Source organism: Calcarisporiella thermophila, assembly GCF_041956535.1.
Source record: "Calcarisporiella thermophila strain CBS 279.70 unplaced genomic scaffold VTP21scaffold_14, whole genome shotgun sequence".
Lineage (NCBI taxonomy): Eukaryota > Fungi > Calcarisporiellomycota > Calcarisporiellomycetes > Calcarisporiellales > Calcarisporiellaceae > Calcarisporiella > Calcarisporiella thermophila.
Genome location: NW_027192204.1, coordinates 22245 through 37036, shown reverse-complemented (window position 1 = coordinate 37036; position 14792 = coordinate 22245). Strand labels below are relative to the sequence as shown.

General features: G+C 37.4%; 4 protein-coding genes across 4 annotated transcripts; 2 read left to right on the top strand and 2 right to left on the bottom strand.

Moving 5' to 3' along the window:
* Positions 1-2718: 2718 nt before the first annotated feature.
* VTP21DRAFT_2277 (uncharacterized protein) lies at positions 2719-3699 on the top strand (the record flags this gene model as incomplete). The annotated part of the gene is made up of 3 exons (XM_069392452.1): positions 2719-2878; positions 3313-3614; positions 3691-3699. 3 exons carry the CDS (start codon positions 2719-2721, stop codon positions 3697-3699), a joined length of 471 nt encoding a protein of 156 aa, XP_069250166.1.
* Positions 3700-6155: 2456 nt separating this feature from the next.
* On the top strand, positions 6156-7121 carry VTP21DRAFT_2276 (uncharacterized protein; the record flags this gene model as incomplete). Its single annotated transcript, XM_069392451.1, has 6 exons — positions 6156-6255; positions 6315-6395; positions 6464-6498; positions 6558-6834; positions 6899-7025; positions 7082-7121. The coding sequence occupies 6 exons, from the start codon at positions 6156-6158 to the stop codon at positions 7119-7121; spliced, it is 660 nt and encodes a 219-aa protein (XP_069250165.1).
* Positions 7122-9531: 2410 nt separating this feature from the next.
* On the bottom strand, positions 9532-10917 carry VTP21DRAFT_2275 (uncharacterized protein; the record flags this gene model as incomplete). Its single annotated transcript, XM_069392450.1, has 1 exon — positions 9532-10917. One exon carries the CDS (start codon positions 10915-10917, stop codon positions 9532-9534), a length of 1386 nt encoding a protein of 461 aa, XP_069250164.1.
* A 492-nt stretch (positions 10918-11409) lies between these two features.
* Positions 11410-13589, bottom strand: VTP21DRAFT_2274 (uncharacterized protein; the record flags this gene model as incomplete). The annotated part of the gene is made up of 4 exons (XM_069392449.1): positions 11410-11874; positions 11941-12402; positions 12468-13106; positions 13194-13589. The coding sequence occupies 4 exons, from the start codon at positions 13587-13589 to the stop codon at positions 11410-11412; spliced, it is 1962 nt and encodes a 653-aa protein (XP_069250163.1).
* Between the last annotated feature and the right edge of the window lie 1203 nt (positions 13590-14792).

The window sequence follows — 14792 nt, the reverse complement described above, 5'->3', positions numbered from 1 at the left end:
GGGTAGAAACGGATTACTTTACAATCCACTTTGTGTCGTTTATTAACCTTCTGAAGTGTTTACGGAAGGACAATCGAGATTGTCAGGATAGACCTTATTAGTCAATTAATCGACGCAACAAAATTGTTGTGAGGAAATTTGGAACTAGAAGGATCAATGGCGCAGTAGTAGAGGATGGAGGCTTAGATTTTGTGTCACATTACCTGGGTGATTTTGACGTAGAAGCTACCCTACCTTTTTAACAGGATAGGACACTTTTCAATAAAGGTACTTTGTTAAAAAAAAACTTAGATTTTGTGTAAAATACGAAGAAGGGTTCAAGCAAAAATGGGGAAAAAGCTCGCTAATCCGGATCGATGACAGCCAAGAAGTAGCCTTCAATTTCGAGGAAGCCAAGAACACTTAATCCGACATTTCCAAGCACGGAACTCTTTAAATTATATCCCATGTTCTTCTAGTACTTAATAAGCCTGTCCGAAAGCACATCTCACATTTGTAATATATGTTAAATAAACCACAGGACGTAAGTTCCCGCGTCCTTAGAGGAAAAAAAAAACTTAGATTTTGTGACTTGATCGCTTTATTATCTTTGTTTCTTTAACTTTTGTGAGAATATTTAATATTATACGGTTGTTTATTACGCCAACTTATTTTATGATAACCTTATTGTATTGAGATGATGCCATTTTATTACTTCTATTATTTATATTTTTCCCTATGTGATACATTAACAACAGTATAAAAAAGACCGATGTTTCATTTACAATAAAGACGTGCTATTTTGTATTGAGAATAGAACCGGATTACTTTACAATCCACTTTGTGTCGTTTATTAGCCTTCTGAAGTGTTTAGGGAAGGGCAATCAAGAGCTTAGGGATAGCTAGAGGATTGTCGAGATAGATCTTATTAGACTAATATCCGGCGCAAAAAAATTCGGGGGAAATAATTAAATTTTGTACAAGCATATTAATATCAACAACCACAATGCTCGAGCGATTTATTGATTACTTTTTTCCTCACCTTTTTCTACTATAGTATTCAATTTTTCTGGGTGAATTTTACGTAGAAGTTACTCTACCCTTTTAACAGGATAGGGTACTTTTCAATTAAGGTCTTTTGCTAAAAAAAAGCGATTAATATTGATTCCTACTGAGCGTAAACCTCGTATCTCGCCCGCACTGTCATCAAGATTGCTAACGCACTCACATAAATATCTGGTTTTGAATATATTAATGTCAGCGCTGAAGGATACTATCTTACAACATTCTATTATTAAATACCGAAAGTATTTAATTATAAAATACGAAGCTTTAGCAAAAAACAAATGAACTCAAAATTCTGGTTATGATATAGTAAAGCTACGTGTTTTAAACTTCAGTATAGCCTTAGATGCATTTGCTATACCATTGGTTACACTGATAATCATAGTAATGACAGCTTTTACACCATAGATAGGCTTGGTCGCAGCAAGTACCCCTTTCTTCCGAACTTTTGCATTCGTCGAAGCGTCAGACCGTATACAGCATACTGCAGTAGCTACCTCCCGGCGCTTTGCAAGCAATGGCAACTAAAGGAAATGTCAAGTAGAAAAGGAAAAGCAGTAGCATATCTTTACAAAACGAGGGAAAAGTTGTCTAATTCATTTTCCCTGATAAAACATGTCTTCATTTATATGTTTTCATTTCAGTTTAAAGTTGAACGATTAGTCACTAGCGTATTATACAGTGCTTAGTTTTCAATAAACTATGAGGATGCTGATTTCTAAAAAATCAGATGCAAACGACCGTCAGATTCAAGAGAATGCGTCGAAACAACAAGTGGTATGTAAAGAAATAATGGAAATTATGGATAATATAAGTTATAGGATAGATCAGTTGCATGTAGAGCAAAGTAATAAACAGTGGGGATTACCTTTTGCTTTTAATCTATTGATAGCGGGAGTATCTAATTGGTTGAATCTCATTAGCCAATCGAGCACTACACGTGCACCATTAGCAGTTCACCCTGTATTCCTAGTGTGAATTCGACATTATCACCTTCTCGAAAACCAATTAATGTGTAATAGTGAATGGAATATGCCGCGTTTAGTTTGAAATATTAGAGAAACCATAAGGGCGGAGATAAAAGTAGCATTGTGAGTTAGTGAGTATAAAAATTGAGAGTGTACAAAAATTCGTCTCTTAGTCTGAAAGTTTTGATAATCTATTTCTGTAGTGTAACTGAAACACCTATATATATATTGATATAGACTCAGCATATCTTTAATTCATGTCTATCATCATTTTTTTATCCGAGTAAGACTTAATTATAACTGTTTCTAATAAAAATACACTCTTCGTTTTATCTTTTTAGGAAGATAGAGACGAAAATATAAAACGAGAAAATTAATATATAAAAAAGAAGGATATAAATGATGGAGGCGGGATGAAAATATTTAGTTTCGGATGAATCGGAAGTTGAAGATATCCCCATTGCAAGTCTAACGATAGACAAGTGAGAAGTACGACTTTGCTGGTGTAATGGATACTTTCGGCAATGGTTTTGACTGGATAATGGGTTACAATAGGGTTTTCACCATCAGAATAGATTTTTGTTTATAAGAAATGTAAAAATACTTTTTCTAGCGAAAAACATAAGCAAATTGGAGAAGCCATAATAATCTATAATCACAGGCTAGATAATCCATAGTTTGAATACTCTCTACAATTTTTTCTACCATGGCCTGCATGACACTGTCAAATAAACCAGTGGATAGCTCTTCAGATCATATGCGAGAATTAGACTCTGGCAATGGTTCACATCTTAATGATAACGATACCGCAACTGAGGTTGATGACCAAATTGAAGATATTAAATCATTGAAGGATGAACCAGATGGTGGCTATGGGTATTAAAACTATATCTTTGTATTCATTAATATTTATCAATTAATATTTATATAGCTGGTTAGTTGTATTTGGTGCCTTTCTTTGCCAATGGGTTATATTTGGATATGGATACACTTGGGGAATATACGCTGAACATTATCGCAGTGTACTCTATCAGGGAGTGTCTCCTTCCGTATTATCCTTCATTGGCACTCTGGGAACTGCTCTTGTAGTCGTTTGTGGACCGATCAATGGTCCATTAGTAGACCGTTTTGGAGTTCAAACATTATTGGCAGCCTCCACGATAATTCTCTCTTTGGGGTTAATTCTAGCATCTTTTGCCAATCAAGTAGGAAACATACAAATCAGGTCTTTTCACCGTAGCTAAAATTAATAATTTAATATTTGGCATGCGCTAGATATGGCATCTTTTCCTTACCCAAGGGTTAATTTATGGGGTTGGTTCTTCGCTTGCATTTTTCCCATCTGTGGGAACGATTCCTGAGTGGTTCACCCGACATAGAGGGCTCGCATCAGGGATAGCGGTCTGTGGCGTGGGTATTGGTGGATTCGTCTTAAGCCCAGTGACCGAAAAACTGATAAGTTGTGTGGGAGTTAATTGGACGCTACGTATCATGGGAATAATGTCATTCGTGATGCTGGGCACAGCGACGCTCCTAATTAAAAGCAGAGTCGCCCGAGACACTCCCCGCCCATTCAGTCTAAATCTCTCCTTATTTAGACAAGTACGATTCTCCATTTACTTCGCTGCAATCGCTGTGCAATATTTTGTGCATGTCACCCCTTTTTTCCTTACTCCAGGTGAGTTAATTCTATATTAATAATGACAATTTTTAATACAGCGTTTAACCAGTGTTTTTCTTATTAGAGTATTCTGTTAGTATTAAACTTGGCCTTAGAAGTGGATCTCTACTTGTTGGTATAATGAATGGAGCCAATGCATTTGGCCGTATTGCTCTTGGTTTTGCTGGCGATCGGTTCGGTAGGATAAATGTTATGTTGATCTGCCTTGTATGTTCAGGGCTTTCTATCCTTCTTATTTGGACATTTGCCTTCTCATTCGCTTCAATGTGTGCATTTTCACTCTTGAATGGTTTCTTTACTGGCGGCTTCGTCGCATTAGTAGGGGTTATTACGGCAGAAATAAGCGGTAAAACAGTCATAGCATGATATTTGAATTTTTTTAAATAGGGGTTTGTAATATCTCTTGGCATTTGCAGATATTGAACAATTGCCGAGCGCTATTGGCCTAATATTTGCTTCTACGTTTTTCGGCACTCTCTTTGGAACACCCATCGCGACTGCTCTCAAGGGCATTATACATAGCAATCAGTATTTACCCTCTATATTATTTTCTGGGTCAATGACCTTAATTGCTGCCGCTCTAATATTTGTTTTAAGACTCCATTATAATTCTTCATTCCTAGCTATAGCATAATATCAATTTAAATATTAATATAATATTGCATGTGAATCGAACACATTTATCAATACCGCATTAGTAATTCCTCCTAGTGCAGTTCATTCCCTTTGAAATTTACAAATAGCATAGAACCGGCAGTTTGAGTTAATCATCCAAACAAATAATTAATCAACTTTAAAATACGGTGGTAAACTATGAAAGAGGATAAAAGAATCATAATCCAATATATCAAATAGAATTGCATCAGATTTTTTGATTCGAAGGGTCTGACGTAAGCAACGGAGTATCGAGATTTATCTTGGCAAGTCTCTTCTCTTTTCAATTAATTCACAGATCTGGACAAATAAAAAATTCTAATATTATCAAGTTCATATCCTTAATCGACTTCGTTACTTCTGTCATTTTATATACTCTTACTCAAGCTGAGGCATTAGCTTAAATGCGAATTGGATTTACCTTTGCATTATTCATTGCCGCATTTTGTGCACTAGGTAATGCTGGAACTTTTGATTCGTTTAAGCAGATGATGAGAGTTCCATTAAAGCCTAGACAGGAAAATTGCGTGATTCGCTGTTTAGTGTTTTGCGAATCTGGATGTTATAAAGATTGTGGATGTAGCGGTTGCTGTTAAAATGATCAGAGAAATGATATAATTATTAAATATGCCCTAAACTTATATTACATTTCCTTATTTATTTTGCGTAGCGAGTATGTATCGTGTAAACATGTATCTTATTTCCTGACCCTTAGTGAGATAAGCGGAATGCTTGAATATGTGAATCTTTCGAATATACAGATTTAAAAAAGGTATCCTCTAAGATTCCTTGTGCTAAATAGAACCAAATTGCAATTTAGAAGGCGAGGTCAATAAGTTTTCTACAGAGAATACTAGATTACATACCCTCAGAACGTGTGCTACGCGTTTAGCTGTGGGAATGGATTAAAGTCATATATGAGAGTAGTTTTTTTGGGAAGTATTTTTCATTGAATTGAAATTGTTCAAAGGCAGCCTAAGGTTTTAACAAACTGGCAGTAGAGATTTCCAAGTCAAAATCGAGAGAAGAAATAGCATTCACGCATCCTTCTTTTAGTATGAATCTGGCTGTGTCCTGTGTTTGGCGGAAGCACGTAGATGCATGTAGACAAAAAGGGTATGAAAGTATCTTTATTAGCCTTATCGCAAAGTCAAGTTTATTCGAACTCGGTCACAAATTGCATTTTCTATCATACTCTATGAATTAGCAATAACGGTTATAGACACTAGAAAAAGGGCCAGAGATGCACATACGTCTATATTTCTCTCGAAAACATTCTCTTTACAGAGAATATAAAACTATGGAAATATCCTTGAGAATATGCATTTAATGCAATAGCAAAATGATTCAGCTTAATATTTGCACTATTAGCTACAGTGTTAAATGCAATGAAATGTCCAATACTGCTAAATAAACATAGTGCTTGAAGCAATCTCCGCCCTCTGAATTTTGTGAGTAATATTGGGAATGGAATGGGAGTTGATAGAATATGAATTATAGTTGTTTTTAAGATAATCAGGTATATCAGTGGTGGTCCTACTATTTTCATTTTTAAATGATGTGATACCGGAGTAAGTTTTTATATTTTTGCGCCATTGGTTAAATCATAGGAGCAGATAAATATAATAAGATTTTCAGCAGCCTCGAAGGACCAAAGAGAACGGAAAACCCAATTATTCCACGTGAGCAAGAAATGAACTTTTTATTGTTGTCCTACTTAATTCTTCAACTCTCGGAGCTTTTTCGCGCCAGAATTTCTTTCACTTGTTTCCCACACTTTTTCTTCAAAGAAACAGCATCAGTATACTATGAAAATCCTGACATTTTTCACACTGGGACTTCTATTTCCCTTGGTTGCGCCAGCTGCTATAAGCACTACTCCTAAAGGGCCAGTAATTACAAATAAAGGTACCGGCTATTCAAATCCATCAACTATACAATATACTGAGCTAATTAAACTACTTTAGTGTATTTTGATATTGAGCAAGGAGATGAAAAACTGGGGCGCATTACCATCGGACTCTACGGCAAGACCGTTCCTCTTACAGGTAGATATAAAGAATTTTACTGCACTAATCCATTATCCTCACTCGCTTTTAATTCACACCCTTAATAGCGGAAAATTTCCGATATTTCGCCGCTTCTGATGAAGTACCCTCAATAAATGCATTCCACCTCTCTCCTGTATTCTAACGTTCGTCTTGAAATAGGAGGGCTGGAGCTATAAAGGTTCAATATTCCACCGCGTGATTAAAGATTTCATGATCCAAGGGGGTGATTTTGTTAGCTATGATGGGAATGGCATTGCAAGCATTTACGATAATAAGGAGTTCAAGGACGAAAACTTTAAACTCAAGCATTACCGTCCTGGTCTTCTCTCTATGGCAAATGATGGACCCAACACAAATGCAGCTCAATATTTTATCACGGCTGTTCCACTTTCTCGTCTCGATGGAAAGCATGTGGTATTTGGAACTGTGCTGGAAGGTATGCTCTCTGCTATAAGTCCGATAATTGAGACAATTAGATTCAGAATAAAATATACAAATAGGACTCGATGTGGTGCACACTATCGAGCATACTGCCACAAATAAGACCAATGACCGCCCATTGGTTGATGTTGTCATCGTGGAGAGTGGAGAGTTAGAAGTCACTGAGGATGACAAATACCTCTCAGCGTAAGTAAAATTTGATTGATTGTAAAATCAGATAGCTGAATGCTCAATTTTTGTAGTGGAGATGTTCAACTCTGTCCAAGCAACGATTGTGACTAATTCGAAGCTGAAGTTTCATGTAGTAGAGGTAGTTATGAAATACCCCTTTAACTACTCTAGCATATTCCTAAAGCTTTAATCTCAGATAAGTGAATAAATATATAATGTGTTTATTTGTTATCAATTATCAACTCGAAAATAAAGAGATTTGCTCAGTCACAGCATGATGATTCTGGGATGAATCTGGCATTTATATTTATGATCACTGGGGAGGAGTTGTAAAGATAAAAATTTTCTTATGCTAATCTTCGAATTATCGGATGTGTGAGTATATGCATCTGGTGAGACTTCATATTGACCCCAGTTTCAGGAGAGAATCTATTATAGGCTAGTGATCATCTATGCAGTTGGCTCGGGCTTTTACAGGCTTGGATTCAAAATCCGCCTTGCTCAGTTTTATGTTGATAGAGAGTAGACTGCAGTAGGAAACGTGGGTCTTATTGAAGGGTTGCTTGCATTCAGGGAGGCAGGTTAATTGAGGACGAATCCCAGGATTTTTGCCGGAGTGAAGCCGCTAGAGTACTTCCTCTCCCCAACCCCCTAAATTATTCTAATAGTATGTCGCCACCAGAAATTTCAAGATATGCCTGCCCAGACTCGCAAAACAGAATAGCTTGGGCATTTTAAACCACATATTAAAAATATGTTTAAGTTTTTGACTCTTATTAAGGGAAGATTAGAAACATAGTTCTTCCTCAGATCATATATAGTTGAGGTTTCATGGTCGATAATAGCCCCTTGGGAGTGGTCTGCCGTGAAATTGACAAGGATGCAAGAACTGTATAAACACTTCTACTCTCCTACAACATAAACCTGAGCGAGGGGGATTTTCAGATTAAGCTGAAGGTGCTCTGGTCAACAGAATAGAAGGTCACTTGATCATCTTGGATACTCTCTCGGCTTGACGGTAGACCTCGACTATGACCCTACCATAATGTTGGATCCAAAGGCGGATGAAGCCATCAAAATCAGAGTAAGAGCCTCCCTCCTGTAAAAGCCGTGTATATATATAACTCTTAAAATGAACTTTCCAATTTAAATTTTATGGTAAGGTTGAAGCAATAGTATATTAAGCTAGAAAATGGTTAGAAAGATGAAGAGTACTGATCTGGAGACTCTTTGAGATATATGGCTTTGCGTTCTGACTTATGCTTATGCCCTGATCTAACATCTTTTGGTGAATCTTAAAAGTGTACTTGGAAGATATTAAAATCGTTACACATTAGGAAGACACTATAGAAGCTATCAAACACATCAAGAAGAATATTATCAAGTACACAATAAGTCTCTAATATAATATGCTTAGGAGACTTAAGAATATAGACGATATTTAAATTAAGGTAAACTTCAAAATTTTGACTATAAACTAGTCACAAAATCGATTTCCCTGGGAAAAGACACTGTATATTAGCCCCGGTATTTAAGAATATGCCTATATAGCTAGGGTGATGAGTGAATAATAATGGAATGTAGATCTCACCTTTTTTATAATTATGCACAAAAGGGCTGAGAATCAAGATGATGAAATATTTTAATTTTTTAGGTAAATCTCTATTTCACAAAAATAAATATATAGGGTTCGTTTTAGATGGATCACATGGGCTCTATCCTTGTTATGAACTCTCATCGTCATTTCGTATAAATCATTATATCCTTGAATAGGATATCCATAATAATCAGTGTCTTTGAAAAATTTTGTCGTTATGAAATATAGTAGTGTACTACTCTTTGTATTGTCAGCTCAAGCAATATATGCTGAGTGTAAGTTCAAGATCACACTCAAACACTTCGACTGGTTAACGCACTTTTGCAAAGAGGATTGTGACTTATTACAAAGAAGGATGGGAGAGCGGAATATAACTTGTGATTTTATCGAAGACGGCCTTCTCAAATGCAAAACTAAGAGCCTCTTAGATGCAATTCCCACTACAGATCTCCTCCAATGTACCGCATTCAAGGGAGCTCCAGTTTTCTCTTTTTCACTCGTTAATGCTTTTCACAGGCACACAGCCCCTAAACAGTCCGATGTTGACAGCAAACCCAAAGATACCGATGAAAGCGAAATTGACGGTTAATTTGACAAATCTGAGTACTTCGAAATAAAGAAAAAGTGCGATGAACATAGATTATTTGATTGAGGCTATCTAGTAGACTATAAGATTTATTATATGTATTTTTCTCTAGTAAGTCCGTTTTATTCGCGAAGTTAACCTTTTATCGCGAGCAGAGGACCAGTGAGGGTGTCTATCGCCTTTCTTAATTTGTACTCAACTGCTTGTTAACAGCATTCTATTATTTCAAATTATGTTATAATGCCAATAAAGATTGTATTTAAATCTCACTAGCTGCTTTTAAATTATAATTATCTATTCCTTAGTGTTGTATATCAAATTTAAATTTTATTTTAAAATTACAGTATATTTTCAAATCTTGATTCCCATCCCATGACCCTTTTCATATTCTCCGTATGCTGAATCCAGTCAATTCCACTCTCTCTCATCCTAGCATCAACCCTCTCTTTTACCTTTCTCACTTCACGTGCTATTCTACTCCAGTCATGCTTCAACAACTTTCCGCCCCGTTTCAAGATTTCTCCTCCCACAATCACTGTATCGATATCAGATACTTGCGCATGCATCACTAGTGCGCTTACTGGATCAACTTGATCAGCGCACAGCATATTTGGAGTGTCCGTTCGGAATAATACAATATCAGCCTTCTTTCCAACCTCGATACTCCCGAGTTGATTCTCTGCCCGCATTGCGCGCGCGCTTCCTTGGGTGGCTAAATAAAATATGTCTCTACATTTTGCGGGCATTGCAGTTGGGATCTTTCCTCTCTCATGTAATAAGTCTATTTGAGATGCACGATATTGCTGTAGCGTGAGTCTCATGGCTGAGAGTAGGCCACCACTCTGGAATGCGCCTCCATCTACTCCAAGACCTACCCTGCACCCGACTTTGTAAAGTTGCATACCAACGGGAGCACCGAGGTCCATTTGCATTTCGGTTTCTGGAGTGGAGCTGATACCACAGTCGTGTGATTTGAGAAGAGCGATGTCATTTTCGGATATGCCATTTGCATGCGAAATAAGGAGGCGTGGAGTTATGAAGTTGAGTTCTGCAAACCGTGTTATAACTCCGGGATGGTAATTATTGACAACATGTGCCGTGATCAGCATATGATAGTTTTCTGACAATTCCAAAATCTTCGGAGCCTCATGGGGTAGACGATATATGAGATCGTGGGCGATTCCCATTGAAACTCTCCCAAAATCTTTTTTCGCCAAGTTCTCTATCAAGTCCAGCTGCCATTCATTTGTTTCTATTTTCCCCTCCGGAGCAGGAAATATTTGCCTTGCAAGGCAATAGGTGATCCTCAATCCACTATCCACACTTGCTTTTAATCCCTGCTCCACGTGTTCAGGGCTTAATGATATATGGGCATGATCGACAATGGTGGTTATCCCTGCATCCAAAGCCTCTAATGCTCCTGCAAGTTGACACCAATATACATCTTCTGCCTCATAATACATGGCATTACCCATTATATGTTTAGCTAAATATTGCCATAGTGTGTCATCTGCAAATTTTCCTCGCTCCGCAGCCTGCCATAAATGACGATGGGTGTCCACAAAGCCTGGTGAAACAATCATTCCAGAGGCATCGATAATATCAACGTCAGTTATATTGATGTTTGGAGAAATGCGTTCAATTACATCGTCTTTTATCAAAATGTCGGTAATTTGAGCAGAGTCTTTGAGAATTACTAGGCCGTTTTTTATGAGGAGCGACATAGCTAGTGGAGTGATGAAATAAAATGTTATCGTACAGAAATAGCGAGGAAATGATTTATATATTATATTTTAGTGCTTTAGAGTTGACTCAGCTGGCAAATTAATCAGAGAAATCAATGGTCTACCCAACTATATCTCTACGGTAAATTTCTATTTTACCCGGAGCTATCATACTCTTGGCATTAATTTATCCGATAGAGCTGATTTACATTATGTCATACGAATTAAAAGCCTGCAATATGTAGATTTCCTTTAATGGACAACCTAACCACGTTTGAAATTCACATAATTGTACTTTCTTGATGGAATTACCCAGCAAGAATGAGTTGTAAAATAAAGAGCCAGTGGAGTGAATTCAATGGTAGTAATATTCTTGCAGTCCCAATAACTTGGGCTATAAAACTTATTATTATGTTCATACAGTAACTTTTTTTATATTTCTGTATAAACTCGCTACTAAATACATCAATTAAACCATCATCGGCTAAACGTTCATGAGCTCTTCTCGCATGCATTCTTGGGTATTTCGAAATCCTCGACACGATTCACAATTGAGTCATTTTGATCTCGTTCGTATTTCGCGCCAACACCGACTCCTCTCTTTGCGAATCCTTTCCATATCTCACATTTATTCGCCCCGTTAGTTAGTAGCTGATCAGCCTGAAGTATCGCATCACGCGCGTCCAGGAAAGTGGGGCGACAAGGTTGCAATTTCATCCCATCTATCACGAGCTGCAATGCAAGTGTGTTACCATGGCGAATAATGTGCTCTTTAGCGTCGGTGGGACTGGTTGTTGGTGGGAACCAGCTGGAAGTGAAAGGCAATTTGTCTACCAAGTTCCAATATACCTCGTAAAGTATATTGGCCCAAACGTTGCCAATTGCATGCACTTCTTGGTATTCATTTTCATTCAGTGTTCGATAGGTAGTGGGATTTGTCTTCATATCCGTGGAGTACTACATATTCAAGGTTAATGTTAAAGAAATTAACGATGGTATACATAAATATGCTTGGACTCTCACCATATACTTGCGATTCCCACTTGCTTTATTGTTTGCATACGCTGCGTGTGCAAAGTTATCTTTCCGTGTGTGACTTGGTTGAATCTGCAAGATTGTGCCCACGAAATCTCCCCACCCTTCTCCCATACCACCAGGTTCACCATATCCAAGGCACCTTGAATTTGCAGGCCCGCCAGTTAACCTGTTGCTCAATCCGTGGGTGTACTCATGTACTACAATATCGTTGTCTAGAGCACCATCCCTACGGGGGTCGGTTCGAGTATAAAGAAACATCTTCATTTTTCCGTGGCTACCATCTGGTGGGGTGGAGAAAGAAGCATTATTCTTATACCCATTCTTTCCATTGCCGTATTGCGCGTATGCAATCACTGAGTCGCCACCATATCCACCGCGGCCACGGTTATCCTCTTGGAAATTTCCAGCTTCTTCGTTAAACCCATACCGGTAGTAGAGATCATGCATCTAATACCGTATCAAGAAAATTTAAGTCAATGCAATATGTCAAACGTCATAGCTTTGATAATTACAATATTATTCCAATAGAATAAATTGGTTATAGTGGCATTCAGGTACATATTAGGATCCTGTTTCAGATCGAGCTTATGATCGAATATTAGGTTTTTGCCACCATCAGGTCGCTTCTTCTTCAACCAATCTTCACTAGCATCATGATTTTCTTGAGCGTAAACATTATTGCCTATGGTTGTGGTTTGGCGGGTCTGATTCAGTTCATGCCAGCCTTGTGGTGATGCTATATTATCGTGTGGGTCTTTCACCAGCCTTCGCTCTCCAGTTTCAGGGTCGTTATCTCCAAGAGGGATGACGTTGTAGCTTGCGTCGGCAACCCAATCAATGATAGCTTTCACTTGTCCAGTCTCGGCACTAACGTGAGCTTGTATCCAGTTATCCTCCAATTCCGGGATAATCTCCCACACTCGCTCTAGACCTCCATTTGATTGAATTAAGCCAGGCTTTACAGGTATGGGTGCGACGGAATAAGGTGCATTAAGGAGAATAGTCGAGTCTTTTCCTTTTTTCAGACTTCCCTTTTTATTGACATCTTTTGGTTCGACCTTCAGGCCGAGGTGATCATACAGCGTAAGTAGTGCCTTTTCAGGAGTCAACAAAGCATTTCGCTGTGGGTTTTTCTTGACTTCATTCTCGCCCTGTGATGTTGAAAATACAGTTAGTCGTATTCAGCTCACAAATGGAAACAAAGACGAAGCCATTAATTATACAAATAAATATTTTACCTTATTTTTCAAACCCTTCGAGTCTTTTTCATTATAGAAAGAATTTCCGAACGAGATCACATTTCCCTTTTTATCCACGTTAATATTCATGTCCCCATTCACAACCTCGAGTCCATCGATTAGCTGGCGTAAATACACATGCGTGACTCCATTGTGCTTAGATTGGTAAACATTTTTCACAACAAACTCAGAAGCAATTTGATTGCGGGCAAATTTAAGTGCTATTTTCAAGGGATTTTCTCCTCTCTGGGGGGCAAGCGAGCGGCTTGTTGGAACAGTGGTCACATACGTACTCTTGGGAGGAGAGGATCCGAATCCTTTGACATTCAACCGATTTTGAGCATGGACCGGGACAAGGGTAAGCAAGAGGGCAAGTGATATATTGATAAGATTCATTGAAGCAATCAGTAAATAACAGGCAATTGACCTAAGAGCAAAGGAGTGTGATAGGGGTAACTTAAGGCAAAGAAAATATTATAAAAGGAAAGGAGAGTAAGAGATAATGTTATTTTAAAGAATAATAGCATCTCCCATCTTGAGAGAAGGAACCATTTATATATTTTTTCAGTAGCATTTGATCTACAACTTTATAAACTTTACTCCGTTAGATCCCTCAATTGTCATCACACGCTTTCCCAATCCGCTTGAATACGACAATACAGCACAAAGCACTACCCCTAGTACAGTGAAACTGCATGCTGCCTTTGTGATATCACTTATGTGAATTGTTACTAAATCTAAGTCGCAAAAATTACTAAGCTATTCAATAATAGTCATGAAAAATGTTCTGAGCAAAGCAATGTCCAAGTGCAAAACAATTTTGTACTCAATTCTTTGCTGAGCTTTCAAATAAGAAGATTATATAATCATCTTTATTTTGCTCTATTCCATAAAAAAATACAACAAATATGTACTCTTATTGCAAACATAATAAAATAATCCAAGAAATGACAATATTTTACTCCTGGGCTTAATTTTGTATCCTTCAATCGCTGAGCGTGTGAAAACATAGTCACGAAATATTATCAATTTTTGTCCTACAAGCAAATCTTTAATTGAGTATCATGAGAGTTGCTTGCAGTAGGACGAGGTAACAACACGTTCTTAGTGTCAACCAATGCCCATCATACTGTATCCATCCACAGGGCTCAGCTTATGATGCCATTTACACCATATATTCCACTTGCAAGCACTTTAGTATTTAAGGAATCGATTGCTCAAAAGGTTTTTTTTACAAATGTGCCACAATATACTGTACTTCTGAGATATAATAATGTAGTATTGTTCAATAACACAAAAGCTCTAAATAATTTTGTATATCTCAATATAGTATAGCTACTATTCATGCTAATTGGGCAGCTGACCGACTATCATGAAAAATAATGGTAGATACTCGAAAGAGTTTCTCCCTTTATTGGATACTTTAAGTTAGAAATGCTTAAATATTACTTGAGAATAAGCTAAACGACTAGTTTTAACTCACTTAAGCAAATCCTCCAAACTTAAAGTATTAAACCACTCTTTGGTTATTCAACCCTTTCAAGTACAGAATAATTTCTAATTTACCACCTAGGATAATGAAGGTATTACACTGGCCTT